At 38.8% G+C, this 21,693-nt stretch overlaps 11 protein-coding genes across 11 annotated transcripts; 6 read left to right on the forward strand and 5 right to left on the reverse strand. All coding sequences in view use genetic code 12, as the record gives it.

The window, feature by feature from the left end:
- Positions 1 to 41: 41 nt before the first annotated feature.
- Positions 42 to 6,005, reverse strand: CAALFM_C407100CA (ATP-dependent RNA helicase; the record flags this gene model as incomplete). Its single annotated transcript, XM_710314.2, has 1 exon — positions 42 to 6,005. One exon carries the CDS (start codon positions 6,003 to 6,005, stop codon positions 42 to 44), a length of 5,964 nt encoding a protein of 1,987 aa, XP_715407.2.
- Positions 6,006 to 6,172: 167 nt separating this feature from the next.
- PDA1 (pyruvate dehydrogenase (acetyl-transferring) subunit E1 alpha) lies at positions 6,173 to 7,378 on the reverse strand (the record flags this gene model as incomplete). Its single annotated transcript, XM_710313.1, has 1 exon — positions 6,173 to 7,378. The coding sequence occupies one exon, from the start codon at positions 7,376 to 7,378 to the stop codon at positions 6,173 to 6,175; it is 1,206 nt and encodes a 401-aa protein (XP_715406.1).
- A 222-nt stretch (positions 7,379 to 7,600) lies between these two features.
- On the reverse strand, positions 7,601 to 10,222 carry MSH2 (mismatch repair ATPase; the record flags this gene model as incomplete). Its single annotated transcript, XM_710309.2, has 1 exon — positions 7,601 to 10,222. The coding sequence occupies one exon, from the start codon at positions 10,220 to 10,222 to the stop codon at positions 7,601 to 7,603; it is 2,622 nt and encodes an 873-aa protein (XP_715402.1).
- Positions 10,223 to 10,461: 239 nt separating this feature from the next.
- Positions 10,462 to 14,766, forward strand: CAALFM_C407130WA (uncharacterized protein; the record flags this gene model as incomplete). Its single annotated transcript, XM_710308.2, has 1 exon — positions 10,462 to 14,766. The coding sequence occupies one exon, from the start codon at positions 10,462 to 10,464 to the stop codon at positions 14,764 to 14,766; it is 4,305 nt and encodes a 1,434-aa protein (XP_715401.2).
- A 286-nt stretch (positions 14,767 to 15,052) lies between these two features.
- On the forward strand, positions 15,053 to 15,637 carry CAALFM_C407140WA (uncharacterized protein; the record flags this gene model as incomplete). The annotated part of the gene is made up of 1 exon (XM_710306.1): positions 15,053 to 15,637. One exon carries the CDS (start codon positions 15,053 to 15,055, stop codon positions 15,635 to 15,637), a length of 585 nt encoding a protein of 194 aa, XP_715399.1.
- A 206-nt stretch (positions 15,638 to 15,843) lies between these two features.
- Positions 15,844 to 16,383, forward strand: CAALFM_C407150WA (uncharacterized protein; the record flags this gene model as incomplete). The annotated part of the gene is made up of 1 exon (XM_710305.2): positions 15,844 to 16,383. The coding sequence occupies one exon, from the start codon at positions 15,844 to 15,846 to the stop codon at positions 16,381 to 16,383; it is 540 nt and encodes a 179-aa protein (XP_715398.1).
- Positions 16,384 to 16,510: 127 nt separating this feature from the next.
- CAALFM_C407160WA (uncharacterized protein) lies at positions 16,511 to 16,690 on the forward strand (the record flags this gene model as incomplete). Its single annotated transcript, XM_019475401.1, has 1 exon — positions 16,511 to 16,690. The coding sequence occupies one exon, from the start codon at positions 16,511 to 16,513 to the stop codon at positions 16,688 to 16,690; it is 180 nt and encodes a 59-aa protein (XP_019330946.1).
- A 31-nt stretch (positions 16,691 to 16,721) lies between these two features.
- CAALFM_C407170CA (uncharacterized protein) lies at positions 16,722 to 16,964 on the reverse strand (the record flags this gene model as incomplete). Its single annotated transcript, XM_019475402.1, has 1 exon — positions 16,722 to 16,964. The coding sequence occupies one exon, from the start codon at positions 16,962 to 16,964 to the stop codon at positions 16,722 to 16,724; it is 243 nt and encodes an 80-aa protein (XP_019330947.1).
- Positions 16,965 to 17,340: 376 nt separating this feature from the next.
- UBI3 (ubiquitin-ribosomal 40S subunit protein S31 fusion protein) lies at positions 17,341 to 17,922 on the forward strand (the record flags this gene model as incomplete). Its single annotated transcript, XM_710304.1, has 1 exon — positions 17,341 to 17,922. The coding sequence occupies one exon, from the start codon at positions 17,341 to 17,343 to the stop codon at positions 17,920 to 17,922; it is 582 nt and encodes a 193-aa protein (XP_715397.1).
- A 178-nt stretch (positions 17,923 to 18,100) lies between these two features.
- SEC10 (exocyst subunit) lies at positions 18,101 to 20,458 on the forward strand (the record flags this gene model as incomplete). The annotated part of the gene is made up of 1 exon (XM_710303.2): positions 18,101 to 20,458. The coding sequence occupies one exon, from the start codon at positions 18,101 to 18,103 to the stop codon at positions 20,456 to 20,458; it is 2,358 nt and encodes a 785-aa protein (XP_715396.2).
- On the reverse strand, positions 20,451 to 21,653 carry CAALFM_C407200CA (putative lipid phosphatase; the record flags this gene model as incomplete). The annotated part of the gene is made up of 1 exon (XM_710300.2): positions 20,451 to 21,653. One exon carries the CDS (start codon positions 21,651 to 21,653, stop codon positions 20,451 to 20,453), a length of 1,203 nt encoding a protein of 400 aa, XP_715393.2.
- Between the last annotated feature and the right edge of the window lie 40 nt (positions 21,654 to 21,693).

Consider the following 21,693-nt stretch of genomic DNA (forward strand, 5'->3'; position numbering starts at 1 on the left):
TCTTCGCAACACAGTAAAAATACAGTTGATTTATTTTTTTCCTATACTACATCTATAACGAATTCCATTTCTTTATCAGCGTCTAGATATGAATCACAGATCAAATAAATTGTTAATTCATGCTTACCTTTGTTTGGGATAGTAAACTCGATTTCGAAAGACTGGCTTATTTTTTGAATATTGACTTTCTTTATACCATATAAATGACGAGTCTTACTATCGCCAACAACAATCCACCAATTCTCTTGCTTGGTAACAGGAAAATTTTCATTTTTAACAACTTCTAATGACTCGATCTCTTCATCTCTATCGATTGTAACGGTAACAAATTTTGATTCGTTAGAAGTAACCCCGCCCTTCATTTCATACAGTAATTCAATATTAGGATACAGATTCACAAACGATGCAACTTCGTTCAATTCTTGGTCTGGCAATTGCAAGATTTCATTCCGTTCTTCGTCTTCCAATGACATTATATCATATACTGTTTCGACATTGTGCTGAGTACATCTAGCTAAAATCTCGTTGGTGAAGCGCGGAACTTGTCTTAATGGGTTGTCAGAACTCCACACAGCCTGCACTATCATCTGTGATAAATCCATGGCTAATAAAACATTCAACGAGCCATCACTTGACAAAATGTCTATAGCTGCATTCAAAATTTGTAAAACTCTAGTCAAAACAGATTTCTGATCTTGTCGTAAATCAAAGGGGATACTGATTCGTGATATATGTGCCTGCAATAGTATAAAAGCTTTGAAAAATGGTGATTCATAATCATCTTGACTATATTTTATTGGTAGTTTAGTTTGAAGTTTAATCAACAAGGCGTCTTCACCTTCACGTACAGGTAAGTCACTAAATTCAGTTGCATTTGTCAACGCATGGAAAATATCTTTCAATTTACTTTTATTGCTGAGCTTGCTCAAGTTGGATACTGTTTCAAAAGTACTGTTGTAATGAGAAGCAATAACGATTTTATTCAATGGACTGATGGTATCTCCTTCGTCCTCTTCTTCAATAAATTCTTCCTTGTTGAAATCATCGAAAACACTTTCTATCAATTCTGACAAATACGTTGAAATTCCACTATTCGAAACTTCTTTCAAGTCATAAAAACTTGGATTTTTTAGCAATCTTCTGTAAAAAAATGTGAATGTCAATACATCAATACAATTTTGTCTTTGTTTAATAATACCATTGGCAACAGCGTCCATGAAAAACTCGTGCAAAGAGTTTGAGAGCAAGCTCTCTACCGCAAGCCCCAGATTCAAAAACGAGCTGTAGAATTCGACCATCTGCGAAGTTGTATAGATATGGACCACTCCGCCATCTTGACAACAGCCTACCATTTCATACAAATCATTAAGCGGGTAATCAAGGAATCGATGTTCGTGGCCATCATATACTCGTGTCCCAGCAACAAACACGTTATTAGCAGTTGGTGCAAATTTGCTAGTATCCATGGTGCAAAACAATACACCAATGGACTTGGATTCAAATAATCTTTCCACAATCAATCTGTCGACTCGTGCCATACCAGAATAGAATACGGCAATTCCTTTAGGTAACAAGTTCTTCAATAAGGGATTCTGAATTTTCAGGATATATTTTTCCAATTTCAATAAATCAACTGATCTCCATTCTTGTGCTTGGTTATTTTCGACCATACTATGTGCCATTTCAAAGGCATGGATATATGATGGAGCAAAGATTAGCGTGTTCCTCAAACCACTATTCACTTTAGCCAAATCTTTATAAATTTTAACTGTATTGTCGGAGCTTTCGACACTTAGTTTAATTTCGGTGATTCTGTTTTCGCGACTATGTGGAGCAAAATTAAACATTTCCAGTTTCGCCACTCCTATCCATTCTGCAATATCACGACTGTTTAATACAGGGCTCGACAAAGCAACAATTCTTAGTTTATAGTCATCCCATTGTGAGGTTAACATACGAACTCTTGTGACAAGCATCTCGTAGTGAACATCTGACCCAACTAAATGCAAGTCGTCCCAGATAAATAAATCAATAGACCTAAACGCCTTTCTAGTTTTCCAACGCTTTGATAAACAGTTAAACTGTTCGGGCGTGGCCAAAATCAAGTGGCTTTGATTCACAGAAGCCGAGTCTTCACGCAAGTTACCACTTAACACATTGATTTCCTTCTCATATGACAGAAAGAATGTGGACCATTTTTTAAACAATTTGTCAACAAGTTCCTGGCACGGATTAATGTATACTATTCTGCCTTTTTTGTTATTCCAATGATTCAATATTGCCAACTCGGCCAAAACAGTTTTCCCGTCGCCTTTGGAAGAGCCAATAAAAACATTATTTTCGCTGTTGTAAACTGTATCAAACGTTGACGACTGCAATTTGTTGAAATGAGTAAATGGAAACAAATCGCCCACTGTTTCTGTAGGTACTAAATCCACATTGTTATCCAAGTAATGAGGTGACACTTTGGGAGAAATCACGTTAGACAATAAAATAGAGCTTTTCCATGTACAGTGCACCCATTTTTCACTGACAAACGATAGAATATAATTGGGTAAAGGCGGTGCAACAAAAGAAACAAAAAACTCCAAAATATGCGGTTTGTTAATATTTTTGCGTTTTACGATAAATTGTTCGCTATGCAATAGTTTATTCCCATCACAACCTTCCAAAAAAACATTGAAAATCTCTTGGCTCCCGTGAATAGCCAGAATCCAAGACCATTCTGGAATCACCTCAACCTGTATGCGTAGAAATTGTTCTGTGATAGGTTGAACCATGTATTGGATTGATACTTTGGGAAAAGAATCGATATACTGTTTAGCTATTTGGGCATTTCCCTTTAAATTTAACGCAACAGCAAGTTCATCAGGGTTTAAATGAAAATACCTAATCCATGGCAAATGTGACATCTCTGATGCTCGAATGATCTGGTGAGGGACGACATCACCAAATTGCCTCAATGGTGAATTGTTTAGCCACAATCGTTTGTCTACCATTTTGCACAAATTGAGGATACTTTTGGCTAATGATGACCATTTTTGCAACAAAGCTATTTCATATAACGCTCTAAGCAATCTTCCAGCAGATTGGGTAATGTATATCATGTCGGCAATCAAAGCATATCCTTCGAGACTTAATCGAGAAATAAATGTCTGCAAAAGTATGTTGATTTTGGCTAGTGGTTCATTGGGTTGTTCTTTGATTGGGATAGGACATTTCTCCATCAACTTGCTTATTTCCAATCTTTCTTCCTGTCTCACGGGAACATACTTGAACTCGCCTGAGTTTGAAAACACACTCAAAATATCGGTTTCACTGTGCCATGGTTTCAACATTTTCCCATATAGATTTATTGTTTCAAAATTGATATAGAAATGTGATGCAATCTTACCCAACTCAGTTGAGGCGACTGAACCCAAAGCAGCGTTATAAACGACCAACTTGTTTTCATGCAAAATACAAAATGCAGTGTATATCAAATCAGCTCTTCGGTTGTAAAGTGTTGGGTCATTCGTAAAGTCATATGTGGCTTCAACACCGTATAAGGCTGGCGACTGCAACATTCTAACAAAAAAATATGTATAAGTCAACCACTCTATGCCTTCTTCGATAGTGGTGATTGACCCAGCAACAATTTCTGCATTAATATTATCTACCAATTTGTGAATCAATTGTGATTCAATAGGTAACTGCTGATTCAAAATGGCCAAGTAGTATTGGACCTCGTCTTGTGATGTAATGATAATCCCTTCACCATTCTTGTCGTATCGTGGTCTACCAGCACGCCCCAACATTTGCAAAATATCCTGAGGCGATAATTGGACCCAGGCCCCACTTTCTGGTGAATAGGTTTCTGTACCCTTTATAATTACAGTGTGTGCTGGAAGGTTAACACCCCACGCCAAAGTGGCGGTAGAAACAAGAACACGCAAGTGACCTTGAGCAAACAAGTCTTCAACCACACCCCTATCTTTTTTGGTCAAACCAGCATGGTGAATCCCAAATCCTCTGGGTATGACCTCTTTTAACTTGGGGTTAGACATCGACTCACCTTCCTGTTTCAATATTTCTTTTACACCTTCTTGTTCCACGATGTCGATATCTAATTTCTCCATCAAATATTTTGCAGTGGTGAATGTCTCTTTTCTGGAATGGACAAAAATGATAAGTTGATGACGATCTTGTAGACTTTGGTGCATTCTGTCGTAGCACGCTTCGTTCATGGCAGCAATTCTTTTGATAGCCTTTTGTTCCTTTACCCCAATGTATACCTGTTCCAATGGACATGGCCTATAACTAGCGTCAAAGTAAAATAACCCTTCAGGTTTTGCCCTGATAAACTTTGCGACATCGGCATAGTTTGGCAAAGTAGCCGAAAGCCCGACAATTCTGATATCGGAACCAGTAGTTTCAGATTTTCTTATAGCTCTGCTGACCAAACTTTCTAAAACAGGACCTCTTTCGTCATGCAATAAATGGATTTCATCAATGATCATGAGTTTGACCAATTTCACATAGCTGGGGTCTTTTCTGGTTATGATATCCCACTTTTCTGGCGTTGTGACAATGATTTGAGTTTCAGCTATTTGTTGTTTCGACAAAGACAGGTCACCGGTCAACTCGTTAACAACAACCCCATACACTGATGTAAGACGTCTTTGGAATTCACGCATTTGTTCTTGCACAAGTGCTTTCAACGGGGCAATATACACGATTTTGAAATTTTTCAATTGAATGTGGCCATTGTTACGGAAGTTTTCAATAGTGCGTAGTATGGTTAACATTGCCACATTTGTTTTACCAGCACCCGTGGGAGCACAAATTAATAAGTTATTGTCGGTTTCAAATGCCTGGTTGTATATTTTCGATTGAATCCGGTTAAATGTAGTGGTTTCGGTTTTGGGGAAAGCTTCTTGGGCCCAATCTGGAAGAGTAGAAATAGGCAACAATTCATCATTGTCGGATAAAGACTGTGCTGGTGCTGGGACAGTGATGGTATCGTAAGACTTTTTAACCTCGTGAATGGTACCCTCTGGTAAAGTCACACGGGCATTTTCAACACTGGTAGAGAACACAATTCTGTCAAGGCTAATCTTTTGGGGTACTCGTTTTACCTTTTTTTGTCGTTTAAGTGGGTTGCTAGTCTCATCATCTAGCAGTCTTTTGCGGTGCAACTCGTTGATCAAAGAATGAAGACCAAGTTCTTCCATTTCCTTTATGACAGGTTCTTTGTTTTCTGTTTGCAATCTCTTGGAAAATACAATACGCCATCTATGTTCAATACATTTGACAATAAAGTCCATCCCCTTGGAATCCAATAACTCGTTGAGTTTACTGTCTAGCTGTAGCAGATCCAAATCTTTGTCAGCCAAAAGATCAAATACTTGTGACCCATAATGTTTAAATTCAGAAATCTGTTGAAGCCAATGCCAGTCGTATGCTTTGGGGTGTTCGTTGCTTGTGGGTTCTTCCGTGTCTGTTTCTTTGTCGCTTTCGTCTTCAACTTCAATCTCTGCTTCTATAGCCTGTTCCTCGTCATCTGACGAATTAAAGTCGATGGCAACAAATTCGTCATCTCCGTTGCCTTGTTGATGATTTTGTTTGGCAGATTCAATTGAGTTGGATAAATTAATCAATTCATGAAGGTCATCATCAGATATAGATGCATTCAATAGTTCTTCAAGTTCTTTTCTCTTTTCTGGGACAGATATATCACGATTGCTCAATTGTTCGCTGGCCACTTCTGATGCTGATTGAATGACTTCGTGACTTGAATCAGGTAGGTAGGACCGTATTTTAGTCACGAATAGTTCATATAATTGGTCGTCTACTGGTTCTGATTCTGGTTCTTTGCGTGGTGGTTTATTCAACTGGGCTGGTGCAGGTGAAGACTTGTAATTACTTCTCATATCACTCTTTGATATACGACCAGTCATAGAGCTGGCGGGAATCTCTTCTTCATGGTTACGATCTCTCTGTTGTCGTATAACATTGTTAGACATTCTGGTTGTGCGTTGATTGGGTGAGAGCTGTGGTTAGAGTTTTCTGGTTGTTTTGTTTTTTTAATGGCGAGCAAATATTTGTGATGAGGCAAAAAAAAAAAATACTTTTCCATTTGCATGTCTTTTGAATAATTACAAATACTTCTACTATACATTTCCTACCCTACTTAATAGACCTTGTTCAAAAAAGTCTTGTTTTTGAAATCCCAACTATCGTCGGAGATTCTACCTCTCAAAACAGGAATCTCACTACCTGGAACATAAACGTCTTCGAATAAAATATCCATTTTAGCTTCTGGTGGAGCATCAGCTTCAGCAGCAGCAACTTGTTCATCAACGTATTTTCTAGCGGCTTTGTCGTAAGATTTGATTTCGTCTTCAGAAGCAATCTCTTTTTCTAACAAAACAGCTTTCAATCCAGCAATTGGATCGTTTCTAGATCTCATATGTTGGACTTCTTCTCTGGTTCTGTAAGTGGTACCTGGATCAGACATGGAGTGACCACCATATCTGTAAGTTTCGTATTCTAAAACAAGAGGTCCATTGCCTTGAGAAGCCCAGTCTTTGGCGAATTTGGAGGCTTGGTAGGTGGCCAACACATCCATACCGTTGATTTTCAAACCTGGGATATATTGACCTCTCTTGTAGTATTCGGTCATAGCTGATGATCTGGCAGCAGAGGTACCCATACCATACTTGTTGTTTTCACAGGCGAAAATAACTGGTAAGTTCCACAATTTGGCCATGTTGTAAGCTTCGAAAACTTGTCCTTGGTTAGACGCACCATCACCATACAAATCAAAAGTGACAGCTTTGTCGTTCTTGTACTTGTGGGAGAAAGCCAATCCAGCACCCAATGGAACTTGGGCACCAACAATACCGTTACCACCGTAGAATCCGTTAGTGAACATATGCATTGATCCACCCTTACCGTTGGCAATACCAGATCTTCTACCCATTAACTCGGCCAAAACAGATTTGACAGAAGCACCTCTCATGAATGCAAAACCGTGACATCTATAAGAGGTAATGACAGTGTCAGTTGGTGTAATGGCATTTTCAATACCAACAGCAATGGCTTCTTGACCGACAGACAAGTGACAGAAACCTCTAATTTTTTTACTCTTGTATAAAGCATCGGCTGCCATTTCCATTCTTCTGATGATAATCATATCTTTGTACATTTTCAATAAGGTTTCTTTTTCGGTTTCAAAACTCAAAGCTGGAACTTCCAAATTGTATCCTTCGTAGGAGCTGGCTGGTAATTCGATAGTGACCAAATCTGAGGCGGCTTTGGCCATTGATCTTTTGGCGACAAGTATATTGGCGGTAGTACCGACCAATTGGCGACTAGTAGCTGTTGCACGGTACATTGGTAATAAAGGTTGGATTGATGTGGGAAGATAAACAAGAAGAAAAGAAAGAGCTCAACTTTTAAACACGGAACAACTATTTGATGGTCATTGCGAATGTGTGTATTGGGACAAAAAAAAAAAATGGTAGACAGTAATCCGTTGAGAGAGAGAGAAGGTTTCATTCCGGAGGTAAATCTCCGAGATAAACAAAATAAAATTAATTGTGTCACACACGAACCACTATAAAGTGTCAACTATATAATTTATAAACTTGTTAGGCTCTTTAGCCAAGGAGTCAGCAATATTGATTTCTGGGTTGTTTCTCCATTCTTTTAGAATTTCTCGTAATCTGCTCATACCCTCTCTGACTTCAGTTTCAGAACATTGCTTTTTAATTGGTGGCTCTTCGCTTAATTCTTCGACTTTTCTTTTAGCCATATTGACAATCTTCTCTGGCATATGTAACTTTTCTGCGACAGAAATACCAAAAGATGTATTTGAAATACCTGGCCCAACCTTATAAATCAAGGTTATATCTTCGTTCGTCTGTTCTGCCATTAAATTCAAATTTTCAACTCCATCATACTTTTCTGACAACTGGCTCAATTCATGGAAATGGGTGGCAAACACTGCAAAACACTTTCTTTTGATCAATTCTTCAGATATTGCCCATGCTAGACCGAATCCGTCGTAAGTAGATGTTCCTCTACCCAACTCGTCAATTATAATCAATGAGTTGGCAGTTGCAGTAGCCAAAATCGACGAAGTCTCTAACATTTCAATCATAAATGTGGACAAACCTTTTAATTGCGAGTCACCAGCACCCACACGTGATAATATAGCATCGAAAATTGGTAATTCTGCACCGTCATTGGCAGGTATAAATGACCCTACCTGTGCCATCAAAGCAATGGTACCGATTTGTCTAATATAGGTGGATTTACCTCCCATGTTTGGACCTGTAATAATGGCAAAGTGTTTGTCGTCCATTTTTACGTCGTTGGAAATAAAGTTTATATCATCTTGCACCTCAAGGAGGGGGTGTCTCGACTCTATTAAATTGATCTTGCGGCTAGACTCAAAGGGAAACAATTTGGGTTGGGTGTATGAGTTGAGCATTGCAGTAGTAGCAAAACAGGTAATGACATCCAAGTGTGCCAAAGTTGAAGAAAGGGATTGGAGTACTGGTTCATATGTCAATGTAAGCGACAAGATTTCTTTGATAACTTCGGATTGCTTGACGTTGTACTCGTCGTAAGCCTTGGTGTACTCTTGTGAAAGTCTCTTCATTTCGATGGTGGTAAAGAAAACACCGGACTTTACTGTTTGGAGTTCCTTATATTGGCTTTTACCTCTTAACACTCTTGAATCGTTTCTAGTTACTCTCATGCACCATCCATGGGTTTGATGTTGCTCCAACTTTAATTTGTTACTTGCTGTGTCGAGATTCAAATCATCACCAGCTTCTAAGTAAAGGTCGTTGATGGCCTTGAATGCTGATTCCATGTTATTGGAAATTTCCGACAAGGATGGGTCGAAGTCGGGCTTTATTTTGTAGTCTTTGTCAAACAGGGTATCAAGGTCAATAGTGGTTTCGACTAATTCGCAAAACTTTGACAAAGCTTGTTCGTCCTTTTTGAGGGGTTTCGCATAGTAGTCGATGGTTAGGATTTCAGTCAAATTGGGAAGCAACAGCACCAACTGGTACAAATTGACCACTTCGTTCAATTTTTTGTTCTCAGCACCCGACCGTTTAACACCAAGACCGATTTTTTTGAGCAATCGATTAATGTCTGGCACCTTTGACAAGAACTCCTGGATTTCAACCCTCAAACTAGTGTCATCAATCATTGCCTTTACCAATTCTTGACGTTCCTCGATCAACGACAAGTCGATCAAGGGTTGCTTCAACCACTGTGACAATAATCTAGAACCACCTAAAGTCTTGCATTTGAACAACTCAAATATAGACGTAATAGCCTTTTGTGTTCCATTTGGTAAAATGTTCAACGCTTTCATAGTGGAGGAATCCAATTTCATAAATGTCGACAAGTTGTACTTGTTTATTTCAAAAGTTTTGTCACCGTTCAACAAATCCAAGTAGTCAATCAAAGCACCGCAGCATGACAAAGCCAATGCATAGTCAAGTGAGTTTATACCTTTTGCAGCTAAAGAAAGCTCTAAATTCTCAGTATCCAATAATTTACTTATATCCTGCTCGTTGTCCTTGGGGAATGATTTGGCTGCACTAACCACTAAATCGTTTAATTTCTCTAACATTTGGAAAAACTTTTTGTTGTCGACGTTAGCCGGGATGACAACTTCCTTGACCCCTAATTGAATCAACAAACTTTCCAAGTTTGAGTACAATTCGTTGTCCTCGAATTCAGACAAGTGCACAATGGAATCAGCAATAACACAAACACCGACTTTGTTTCCAAGCTTAATAGCAGCAATAGATGAGCTGGACCCATCTCTAAAATCAAAATCAATATCGAATTCTTCAGAAAGACTATCCAAGTTTCCTGCGGTACCAGACGAGATCAACTGGAAAGTTTTGCTATGATAAACTTCGACTTTAAAATGATTTTGCAAACAATAATTCAACAGCTCCTTAAAGTTTTGTGGGGAAATAGTCACATACTTTGTCTGGTTGTGGTGTTTAATGACAGACTGTGTTCTGTAGATTTTCTCTGCAATCAAATCGGCATCAGACCCAAGGGCAGTAAAATAGTCATGGTTGTTGTGATCAATAAATCTAATTGTGGTGCTCTCCTTTGGTGGAAGTTGGGAATATTTCTTGAAATACAGTCTTTCATCAGCCAAGTCACTGAATTTGAGATCTATTTTGGTACTAGACATGGTGGGTGAGGTAAGAGAAAGAGAAGGGTGTTTGGATAAAAGACGCGTCTGGAGAATAAATAAGGGGGGAGAGTTTAAAAAAAAAACTTTGCGTGCACCTTGCAAATTTTGTTGTGGTTCTTCGGCAACTTTTTCCTACACAAAAGAGAGAAGACCAGAGAAGAGCTTTTCAAAAAAAAAAAAGTCGATCGAGAAAGTCTTCGTTAAACAAGAACAAGACTCACACCACGAAGTTACAGATGTTGACTTTAGATGATGATCTTAAGTTAGTCATTTTAGAATATCACAATTATCATTTATCTATATCCTTAGAACACTCTATAGACAAAACATGGAATTATTTTCAAAGCTTGATTCCACAACTAACCAAACATGCCCTTCAATTGATCGTTGATTCGCAAGGTGTGATTCGTAAGAATTCAATTAGTCGACTAAATGAGTACACTATTTTGGAGTACTTGATCAAGTTATGGACTCCGGAGTTGGATCTTAATGATGTGATTGATTTGGTAGCTAATTTGAGTTCCATCTCCCCATTGAACCAGGACAATGTTATTAATGGGGTTGAAAGGTATGAGGACTTGTCTAGATCACTTACTATTGAAGAACAAGTTTCGGCTATTTTTGAAAAGTCGTATTCAAATAATGATATCTACTACTTGGATGAAATAAATTTCCCTGTGAACGGGGAGATGACCACAATCACATTCCTGGGGAACCTTTCCGGTACTGATTTCTTGGATCCGCTAGTGGTTACATCTAGTGTTACAGAAACATTCAATTACTATCCCACTGGTCTATTAAACCCATATCATCTATATATCTATTTGCTAAGATTGAATTTCCAGTTGCAATTGCAGGGCAGGAAAATTTTATTAGTTCTACATAACAACTGTTGGATGAATAGGTTTTTTACCAATATTGAGATACTTTACATTAGCAAACAACTAGATGGGTATTACTATAAAGATGGTATGAAGTTTCCTGGCGACTATGGTTTGAAGAATTGGTTAAGACAGTCGTTGAGCCACACTGATATTATTCCTAATCTTCTTTTTAATTACAACCAATTGATCCAAAAACTAAAGTCAGATCCCGTGATGTATAAATTTAACCAGCTTTGTATTGGGAAAGCATTGGATACTGTTGGAAACGAGTCTTTGGATAATTATCCCATTAAGTTTGAAAATGGTATTTTTGTCGTTGAGGGAGAAACGAGGGGCGACGAGTTTATACTAGACTATCATTATAGTATTAAGGATGTTATTTCGATTATGCTTAGATTGAACAATTTTGAGAAGTTCACCCCGTCACTGCCAAATATGGATTGGGATAAAGTAAGTGATGTTTTTGTGAACGAAATATTCCCTTCAATCAGGAATAGTGACTTGTACTTTAAGTTTGCTATTCTATATAATGAGTTGCATATAAAAAATGATCAAAGTGCTATTGATAGGCTGATTCAACCACCGGAAGTGTTTTCTATTCCTCCGGATCATGTGACTTTGGTTGATTTGATTTGTAAGATCGACGATAGCTTTAAACGAACGGTTGACAAATCTCATTTACTATCAACATTGCATCCTGAAAAGAGTGGTCCTAGTTTGGTGAGTTCGAAAGATGAGGATACGAGTGCTTCAGAAAGTGAAGATGAATCTAGAAAGCGACCAAATGATTCTGAAGAGGAAGTTCGTACAATCAAGAAATCAAAAATATTGCAATTATTGGAAAAGAATGACTTGCATTTTGTTGACGCATTTGAAGAAGATGAAGATGAGGAGTCTGAGGAAAGTGCTGACGGTGTAGATGATTTGCTTAATGACTCGTTTGCTGGAAAGATCAAGAGGTCTAAGTATACTCCGCATACAAGTGCTAATGCATCGATAGTTAATGGCACGGGTTCTCTGTCGAACAATACACCCCAATCAAACACGCCAGTACCAAAAGACAACCCTGTTAATAACCCCAACGTCCCAACGACTAGTGTTGACAATTCCCATCAAACAGGTAAACTTGGCATGTTGAAATCGTTGATAGATTTACACCCACCGACCTCAACTAAACTTATTGCTAGTGGATTTAGTTTTTCCTTGCCAAAAAATACAAAGTTGTCTAGAAATTTCGATGGCAGTGATGAAAGTTCTGAAGAAAGCACATCGAGTATTACAAGTGATGATGGAGACCAATCTGAAACTGTGACGACCACATCAAGAATTGATGATATTGATTCTCTGGAAAAACGTGGTGCTTCCAACCAAACCCAACCAAGCGAACCAAATGTACGCCGAGTCTCTGAAACATCTGATGCTCCAAATAATAATGTGTCAGTGAATGTTAATGAGACTCAAATGGGTCCTGAAAAGGAACATGAACCTTTACCTGAAGGTAAAACTGAAGTTTATGGTGAAGGAGAAGTTGAAATTACAGAAAAAACTGAAACTGAAACTGAAACTGAAGTCAATGCTGAAGATAAAATGGAGGTTGAATCTGAGCAAGTTGAATCGGAAGATGAAGTTGAAGCTGACGACGAGTCGGAAAGTGAATCTGAAAGTGAATCTGAAAGTGAGTCTGAAAGTGATTCAGGAAGCGAATATGTTGATGAATCCTCAGAAATTTCTTCGTTCAAGAACGAAAGGAGAGCCATTCGGAATGTTCGTAGACCACCTGCTATAATTTCAGATAGCTCAGCTTCTAGCGGTGACGAAGAAGTTGTCGATAACCCGAGAGCCCCTGTTATAGATACAGATGACTCGTCTTCGAACAGTGATGAGGAAGTTGTCAATAACCCAAAAGCATTCACAAAGGTCTCGGATGATTCGTCTTCTAACAGTGATGAGGAAATTGCTAGTAACTTTACAAAAAAGTCTGATGGTTCATCTTCTGGCAGTGATGAAGAAATTGTTGATAAGCCACAATCCCCTGCAAGAGTGTCCGATCACTTATCTTCTGGCAGTGATGGAGAAATTGTTGTTAACCCAGAAACACCTGCTATGGATATAGATGACTCATCTTCTGGCAGTGATGAAGAAATTTTTGATCAGCCGGAATCCCCTAAAAGGGTGTCAGATCAAGCATCTTCGAGCAGCAACCAAGAAATTGTCGATAACCCAGAAACCGCTACAAAAATTTCAGAATCTTCTAGTAGTGAAGAAGAAATTGCCAATAATCCAGAAACTCCTACTATGGATATAGATGAATCATCTTCTAGTAGTGGTGAAGAAATGGCTAGTAACACAAGCAAAGTGTCGGACGGCTCGGCTTCTAGTAATGATAAAGAAGTTGCCAATAACCCTACAAAGGTATCAGATGGTTTGGCTTCTAGTAATGACGAAGAAATTTCCAATAATCCAGAAACCCTTACAAAGGTTTCAGAAGACTCATCTTCTAGCAGTGATGAGGAAGCCAGCGACTCTGCTGTTATGTTAGATGGCACATCTTCTGGTAGTGACACCGAAAGTTCCACTAACCCAGAAACACCTCCTAAATTGAATCAGAAGCAACCAATTGCAAACGCTGGTGGTGATAAGAATGTTTCAAACAAGTCAGAAATTATGGTTGCACCGTTGCCAATAGCAACTCCACGTGTGCAAGGTTTGGCGTTGACTCCAACTGCAAGTACAAGACGTGCTAAAATGGTTTTGAGTAAAGAATTTGTTCTGGATAGTGATGATATCACAGATGAGGGATCAAATGCAAATGATGGTATCGAGAAGGATAAAGATGATGTAAATTTGAAATCCATTCCTGTCAAGAAGGCTAATGATCCAACTGTGTCTATGTCTGAAAAAGTGCCACAACCAGATAGTAAGGATAGTCTGAGTGAATCAAGTGACGATTCTGAGTCCAGTGAATCTGGGTCAGGATCTGATTCTAGTGAGTCAAGTGACGATTCTGATTCCAGTGAATCTGGGTCGGGATCTGATTCAGACTCAAGTGATGAGTCAATGGATTCGTCTGATGAAGAGTCGTCTGAGTCCAGCTCTAGTGATGAATCTCCAGCAGTCAAGAAACCTGAATTGAAAACAACTGGATCTAAAGAGAAGCCTCAACCAGTGAAAGTCCAAAAAACACCAAAACCTATCGCTTCTTCTATTGGCGAACCTAAGAAAGTACCTGTACCTGCACCAGCACCAAAAACGACTCAACGGTTGGCTTCATTAAAAGATTTAAAGCATCCACGTACCACCATTGAGATGAAGAAGCCTATTCTTTTACTGCCAACAAAACCAAAGAAGAAGTTTTCCAGAATTTTTGATAGTAGTGATGATGATTCAAGTGAGAGTGAAAGTGATAGTGACAGTGAGGTGCCCATGTCTCAATTGAAAGTTGGACGAGCTCCAAAACGTTCTACACAAGCTACAAAGCCGCCAGTTAAAAGTGATACCTCCTCCAGTGATGATAGCAGTGATGATGGTAGTGAAGGTAGTAGTGATGATAGCAGTAAAGGTAGTAGTGATGATAGTAGTTCTGGTGACAGCTCCAGCGACAGCAGCTCCAGTGACAGCAGCTCAAGTGAGGAAAGTTCCAGCGATGAAAGTAGTTAGATTTATAATGCATGTTAACTTAATTAGGCAAAGAGTACACCTAGATGTGGCGCTTTTCTTATCTATTATTAATGACCTGTGTATAATTTTCCGGGGTGATACGGATCATCGGCTAGAAGTAAGTAGAAGAAAAAAGAAATTTTTCCCACACTTAACCTTTTTCCCGTGCGCGTGAAAATTTGTAACCACGCATATATAATCAAAGGTAAGTTCGGATTTCTTTTTTTTCAAAAAAAATTTTTCCCCAGTCAAGTTTTCTTCTTCCTATCCCCAGCTTACACACAGAATGAAGTTATTTGAATCAGAACATTCTTTTAATTACCCATGGGATCAAGTTACTGCTGCTAATTGGCAAAAATACCCTAATGAATTAGCCTCACATGTTATATCTGTTGATATTTTACAGCGAGAAATGATTAATAACAATACGACATTGAGAACAGAAAGGTTGATTGGCTGTAAACAACCTATTCCGAAATGGTTATCGTTTGTGGTGGGAGGCGCAACTGTGAGTTATGTGCGTGAAGTCAGTGAGGTTGACTTGGTTAATAGGACCCTAGTGATGAAATCCATGAATTTGACTATGAATAATTTATTATTGGTAAAGGAAACTGTTATTTATAAACCGGACGACGAATTACCTCATAACAAAACTGTATTCCATCAAAGTGCTGAGATCACTGCATTTGCTTCGTTAAGCAGACTTTGTGACAAGTTGGAAGATTGGTCAGTGGAACGGTTTGGCCAGAATGCCAAATCTGGTAGATTAGCGTTTGAAAATGTTTTGAATAAATTGACATTGAAGTGGGAAGAAAATGGGATCTTTGAGAATAACAAGATCTTGCAGGAGGTTAAGAATTTACTGATTTAGAGGTTAAGATGTTTGCATAGTTGGTTTCATTTCTATTATCTCAAACAATTGTTTGTCGTTGGTTATTGTTTTTTTTTTGCATATTGGGAGTTTGCTTTGTATGATTTGCATGTAGATATCGCCTGTACATAGACAATATTTATTGACTTATATTATCGAGTATTGTGTTGTAGAGGTTAGTTGACGGGGAGTGTGATATTTGTATTATGGTATGTGCACATACTCATCCCCCCATCTCAGGTATTTTTTTTTTTTTGTTAAGAAAAAATTGTACACCTAAACTATACCACTATTTCTTAACAACCAACTACATGAACGGAGAAGAGCAAGTTGACAATTATGATGAGTTTGAAATTAACAATGAGCTTGACTTTGATATAGAGGAGGAGATTAGGAAAATCATGACATTGTCGCCCATGTCGACTCCCACTTCAACTTTTTCACCCACTGATTCTATTTCCACAGTCGCCACAGAGCCAGAAACTAAGGCCAACCTAGATACAATAAGCTATGTCAAGTCACTAATGATTGATAGCTCCAAACTTCTTGGGTTGTACTCGACGCTAAAGAACACGTACTTAAAGTTATGCAAAGAGTATAATTATTTATTGACAAAGTTTAATGATAATGAGAAAGCCAAGTTGCAATTGATTCAAGAAAATGAGGAATTGAAACAAGCTATGGCGGAGTTGTTACAGGATCGCAGCAGTAAAAAGAGAAGAAAGTCAAGAAAAGCATTGGCTTAGCAATGGGTTTGGTCTTATAGAGTTTTTATAAATATACAAAGGTTTAAAGGTTTTGTCGCATTCTCTGTCCACTTTTTTTTTTTCTGAACTGTAAACAAATTCACGATCTGATTGATGGTATGCTATTATGGATGAACCTTCCCAACAGCAACAAGTGCTCATGGAGCTAAGCATGATACTATCGACTGTCAAACATATAAATAGCAATTTGGTGAAATTGAATGAAATCGCTTCGAGTGCAGACAACGCACAAATTATCAGACAACACATCAAACTATTGAATGAGTTAATGCGGCAATTGAGTTAATGGAAAAGGTTGTGTGTATAGATATGTATAGTCAACTTCGACATAATATAGCATTTAGTATTCTTCTCCATATACTTTGTTTGGGTTTCTTTTCCCCGTAGATTATTTCGTCCAACTCTTCATTGCCAAATCGAAGTTCGGGGTATGTTAGTCTTCGTGTGGGTGGGTGAAAGTTTGAATTCTCTTGTCGTATTTGTTTCCGATGAAGTAGCACGTTATCTCCTATCTGATGTTGCTGTGATATTGCTGTAGATCCCGTAAGATCAGAGGACATTGTTGGTGGGAAATTATACTCCGGTGTGATTTTTTTTTGGATCCGCTGATAGTTTTTATCTAAGCGAGAGTAAGTCTTGGCAAACTTACACAAAATAAGAGTTGGGTCAGGGTTGCTATGTGTATAATTTTTAGCGTAGAATTTTATCCTAGTTTTGGTAAAAATTGACTCCAAAATAAAAGTACCCCTAGAGATATGAAAGGGGGGTCAAACGTAGCAAAGAGATATGGTTAGGGTCATGGCACAGTATTATATGTCTTTGACCAGGCTTTGACATGTATCTACTTTCCAAGGTAAGTCGGAGGATTAGGGCTTAACCCTAATTTTTTGCACGTGACCCGCACAAAACAATTTTTCAAGCTCTTTTTTTTTTCTGATGAGATACAAATACTGGTGCGCCACCAATATAGTTTTCAAAACTTTTTTTCACTTCTTTTTTTTCACTAATCCCACTTTTTTGGTAAGAAAGAAGCATAGCTATTTGCCGACAAGCCAATTCAAGATGCAAATTTTCGTCAAAACCTTAACTGGTAAAACCATTACCTTGGAAGTTGAATCTTCTGACACTATTGACAATGTCAAATCTAAAATTCAAGACAAAGAAGGTATTCCACCAGACCAACAAAGATTGATTTTTGCTGGTAAACAATTGGAAGACGGTAGAACTTTGTCTGACTACAACATCCAAAAGGAATCCACCTTGCACTTGGTCTTGAGATTGAGAGGTGGTGGTAAAAAGAGAAAGAAGAAGGTCTACACCACCCCAAAGAAGATCAAGCACAAGCACAGAAAACACAAGTTGGCTGTTTTGACTTACTACAAAGTTGACAACGAAGGTAACGTCGAAAGATTGAGAAGAGAATGTCCAGCTCCAACTTGTGGTGCCGGTATTTTCATGGCCAACATGAAAGACAGACAATACTGTGGTAAATGTCACTTGACCTTAAAGGCTAACTAAGGGATGCAATAGTAATATAGTTGTATAGTATTCTAATGTATTTTTTTATAAACCTTTTCCCAAAAACGAGTGTAGAATTTTGGTGGTTGCGCACGACATATTTTTTTTTTGTCCAACAAAACGTAAACAAGTTTTAGAAATTCTTTTTTGACCACACATCCCCACTTGCCCACCAAGGATGAGTTTTTCTATTTATGAACTAGATGAGAATATAAAGAAACTACTAACGGTAGACAACTACCTCAATGGGTTGTCGGTCAACGATTTTATTGAAGAAATCAGTAAAGATCATTTTCTTAAAGGTGCTGAAGTCAACAACAAGGCGTACCTTGATCCCAAGCCATACATCAGAACTTTTGAAAGTACTTTGAGAGAATTGAAACAATTACAAGCAGAGGCCAATGAACAGCGAGTAAAGAATGAGAGACAAGTGGACTCGTATGAGTTGAAACATTCGGAGAACGTTTTGGAGTTGAACCAACAAATTGACGAGGCGACCAAGAAATTTGATATATTGGACACCCAGATCCTGGACGTTTCTACGAGGATTAATCCATTAGGGAATACGTTGAATAAAATTACCAATTCTCGAGATCGATCGTTGGAGACTATTTTCTTGATTCGTGCGTACCATGGGTTCTTTATGAAAGAGCAATACTTGCCGTTGGAGACATTGAAGAATAGCAAAAAGCTTGACGATAAGTTGAAGTGTGCCAAGACAGTTAGGAATTTGCTCAATTTGGCCAAAAAAGTATCTGACGAGAAACTGTCGAAATCAATGAAATGTATAACCACAATTGAACAATTTGGAGAGACTATGGAAAAGGAGTTACTCCGGAAGTTTGAGATTGCTTCTGAAGATGAGGACGATATTGATTTTGATATGATGAACCAGATTGCCCAGATATTGTTTGAGTATAACGAAGGGATAAATGTGATTCAGACGTTTGTTATTAAGAATGATATTGTTATTGAGAATGAGGAAAAGTCGTTGGACGAACAAGAGTGGGCGTTGTTGGCGGATTCGCGGAGGTCAGATTTCAAAATCGACGAGCAGGCAACATTTGATACTTTAAAGTTTGAAATCAAGTCACGAGCAAGAATTAGTAAGAAAGTGTTTGCTGACCCAACGCCTGTTATCAAGATATTTATCCAGAGAATGTATGCCCAGATTATTAGGAACAAGGTGACATCGTTGTTGCAGAAATCGTTGTCGGTGAGCCCCTTGGCGCACGTGAGGGTGTTGCATTCGTTGTACACGTTAGTTGGAGATTTCACTGAGCAAATTAAGGATTACTTGACCACTGAAGAGTTGGATAAGGATCAGGAACTTTCGGCCATTCTTGACCAGTCACACAGCGACTTGTTTGTTGAGTATATTGGGGACAATGTATATTTCAACCGCGAAAAGAAGAACCTCGAAGAGACTATTTATGGGATCATTCACCAATTCAACACTGCCAACGAGAATATAATTGCCAATAAGAGCTTGGCTGCGCGTTTGGAGAATCTCGACAATGTCCAGAAACCCGAAAAGGATAGGTTTAGTTTTGCTTCAGAGAAAAAGAGAATGAACCAGTTTAAGCAGTATGTCACTGCCAAGCTTAAGGACCGCACGAGAAACTCTGAGCCTGAACCGACATTTATGGAGTGCAAGTCGTTGAATGTTGGCAATGTTGAGACTGTGCTCAAATCGGTGATTGAGTCTGTGGCTAGGTTGTTGGAGTTGGTGCCTACCAAGTCAGCCGATTATGCTTTGGAGGTGTTGGAGATTTTGATTATTGATTTCGGTAAGCTTTATATTGGTGCTGGGCTTGAGGTTGTGTATGATGAGTGCAAGAAGAATGCGAGTTTGGATTACTTGTCGTCGTTCAACACTATTAGTGAGTTGTTGTTCCTAATGTCGTCGTGCATCAAGAGGATTATCTTGCCAATTGCCACAAATATCCCCAGCATAAAGACAAGAATGAGTAATATGGTCAATGGGTTTGTTGCTCAGTGTGAAATCTCCTTGAATGTTATTCTTAACGATACGTTAGACCATTTTCGAGTCAAGCTTCAGTCGCAGTTGGCCAAGCAAAAGAAGAGGGATTTTAATTGCAACAATATTGAAGACGACACTGAAGCATGTGAGCTTGTGAGCAACTATTTGGTGGAAATACATAGTAGTATCGTGTCGGCGATGAATGGGGCCAATCTCGAAAAGATATTGATCAAGATCGGGATGGAGGTGTTGCACCAGTTGTTGGAGCACTACAAAAAGTTTACTGTCAATTCTATAGGGGGGATTGTGCTCACCAAGGATGTTATTCGGTACCAGTCGGTGATTGACGGGTGGAAAATCCCTGAATTGTCGGAGCAGTTTCAAATATTGAGAGAGATTGGCAATTTGTTTACGGTGCAGACCGATTTGGTAAACTCGTTGGTCACAGAAGGTCAATTGGCCAATATGAAGCCATACACGGTGAGACAATACATTACCAAAAGAGCAGATTTCAATCCAAGCTATGCAGATAAATTTTTCAAGTTCAAATAGTCATATAGTATACATTTAATATAAACAAGGGCCAGACGAGGTTGAGAAACACAATAGATCTATCGATGAAAAACGAGGTGAGTAGTAAGAATGTGATATAGGCGTATAAGCCGTGGTATGCATTTGGCATATAGCACATTTCCGTCTCATACGTTCTTGTGGGTTCGTTTGTGTTTAGGGAAAGCAACTGCACTGCTGGGTGCTTGATTCCTCCTGTCATGGCAGCAGACTTGACGGTTATTTCTCGGGCAGCACCGCCATCGTATTCCTGGGTGATATCGCAATAATCATGGTCGTCGCCAGCGAAAATAAGGGTTGGTTTTATGGTGTTGAGAATTCTGCGTGATATCTCGTACTCAATAACGGTTTGGTACTGATCGCCTCGTTGTAACGGGAATGGCTTACGCTTTTCTCTGTGTGAACCACATGTTTGGGTGGCAGGGTTTCGGAATAATGGTACATGTGTAAGCAATATACGTGGGAAGGTGGAGCTGATTCGATTGTTGAGCTGGTCTAAGAAGTTGTCGGGTTCTTTTCGGATCAATTTATCGGGATGTGATAAAGATATCGAGTCTAGCAATACCAATGTGTGGTTGCCTAGCTCTATATAGTCGTTGAGCTCGCCGTAATACTCGGCAAACCGTTTAACCACCTTGTGGCGTATAGTTTGAAACCCTATATCGTGGTTGCCGGGGACGGAGCGGATATCACGACGGTTGATTTTTTTAGGAAAGATTTTTGTAAACCGTTTGTACTCGTCTATCCATTGTTTGTCGTCCCAGTACCGTCCGCCATCAAACAAGTCTCCCAAAAAGATGGTTGTGTCTGGTGCTAGCACTGAATGGATCATTTCGTAGTTTCTATGGAGGTAGTTGTCGGCCAATTTTTTGGTAAAGTAGTTTATTATCTTGAATTGTTTGGGGTAAGAGTAGTCATCAACAATCTGTGGATCAGCAATCAACACTATTCTATGAGCAGAGTCGGGGGAGTTCCACTGTTCCCAGTTTTTCCATTGGCATGCCGATAGAGTGTTCTGGGGACAGGTTCGTTCAAAGTAGTGGATCAACAATACCCAGCAAATGCCAACCAAAGAGAGAAGTCTCCAATTGTGCGGACGTGTGTATTGTTTATACTCATCGTCTTCAAAGATCCGTGGGATCGGTTTTGGTATTCTTCTTCTTCGTAAAGTGTTCATGATAAAGAGGAATAGTTGTTGTGGTTTTTTTTTTTTTGAC

Source organism: Candida albicans, chromosome 4 (assembly GCF_000182965.3).
Source record: "Candida albicans SC5314 chromosome 4, complete sequence".
NCBI classification, from domain to species: Eukaryota; Fungi; Ascomycota; class Pichiomycetes; order Serinales; family Debaryomycetaceae; genus Candida; species Candida albicans.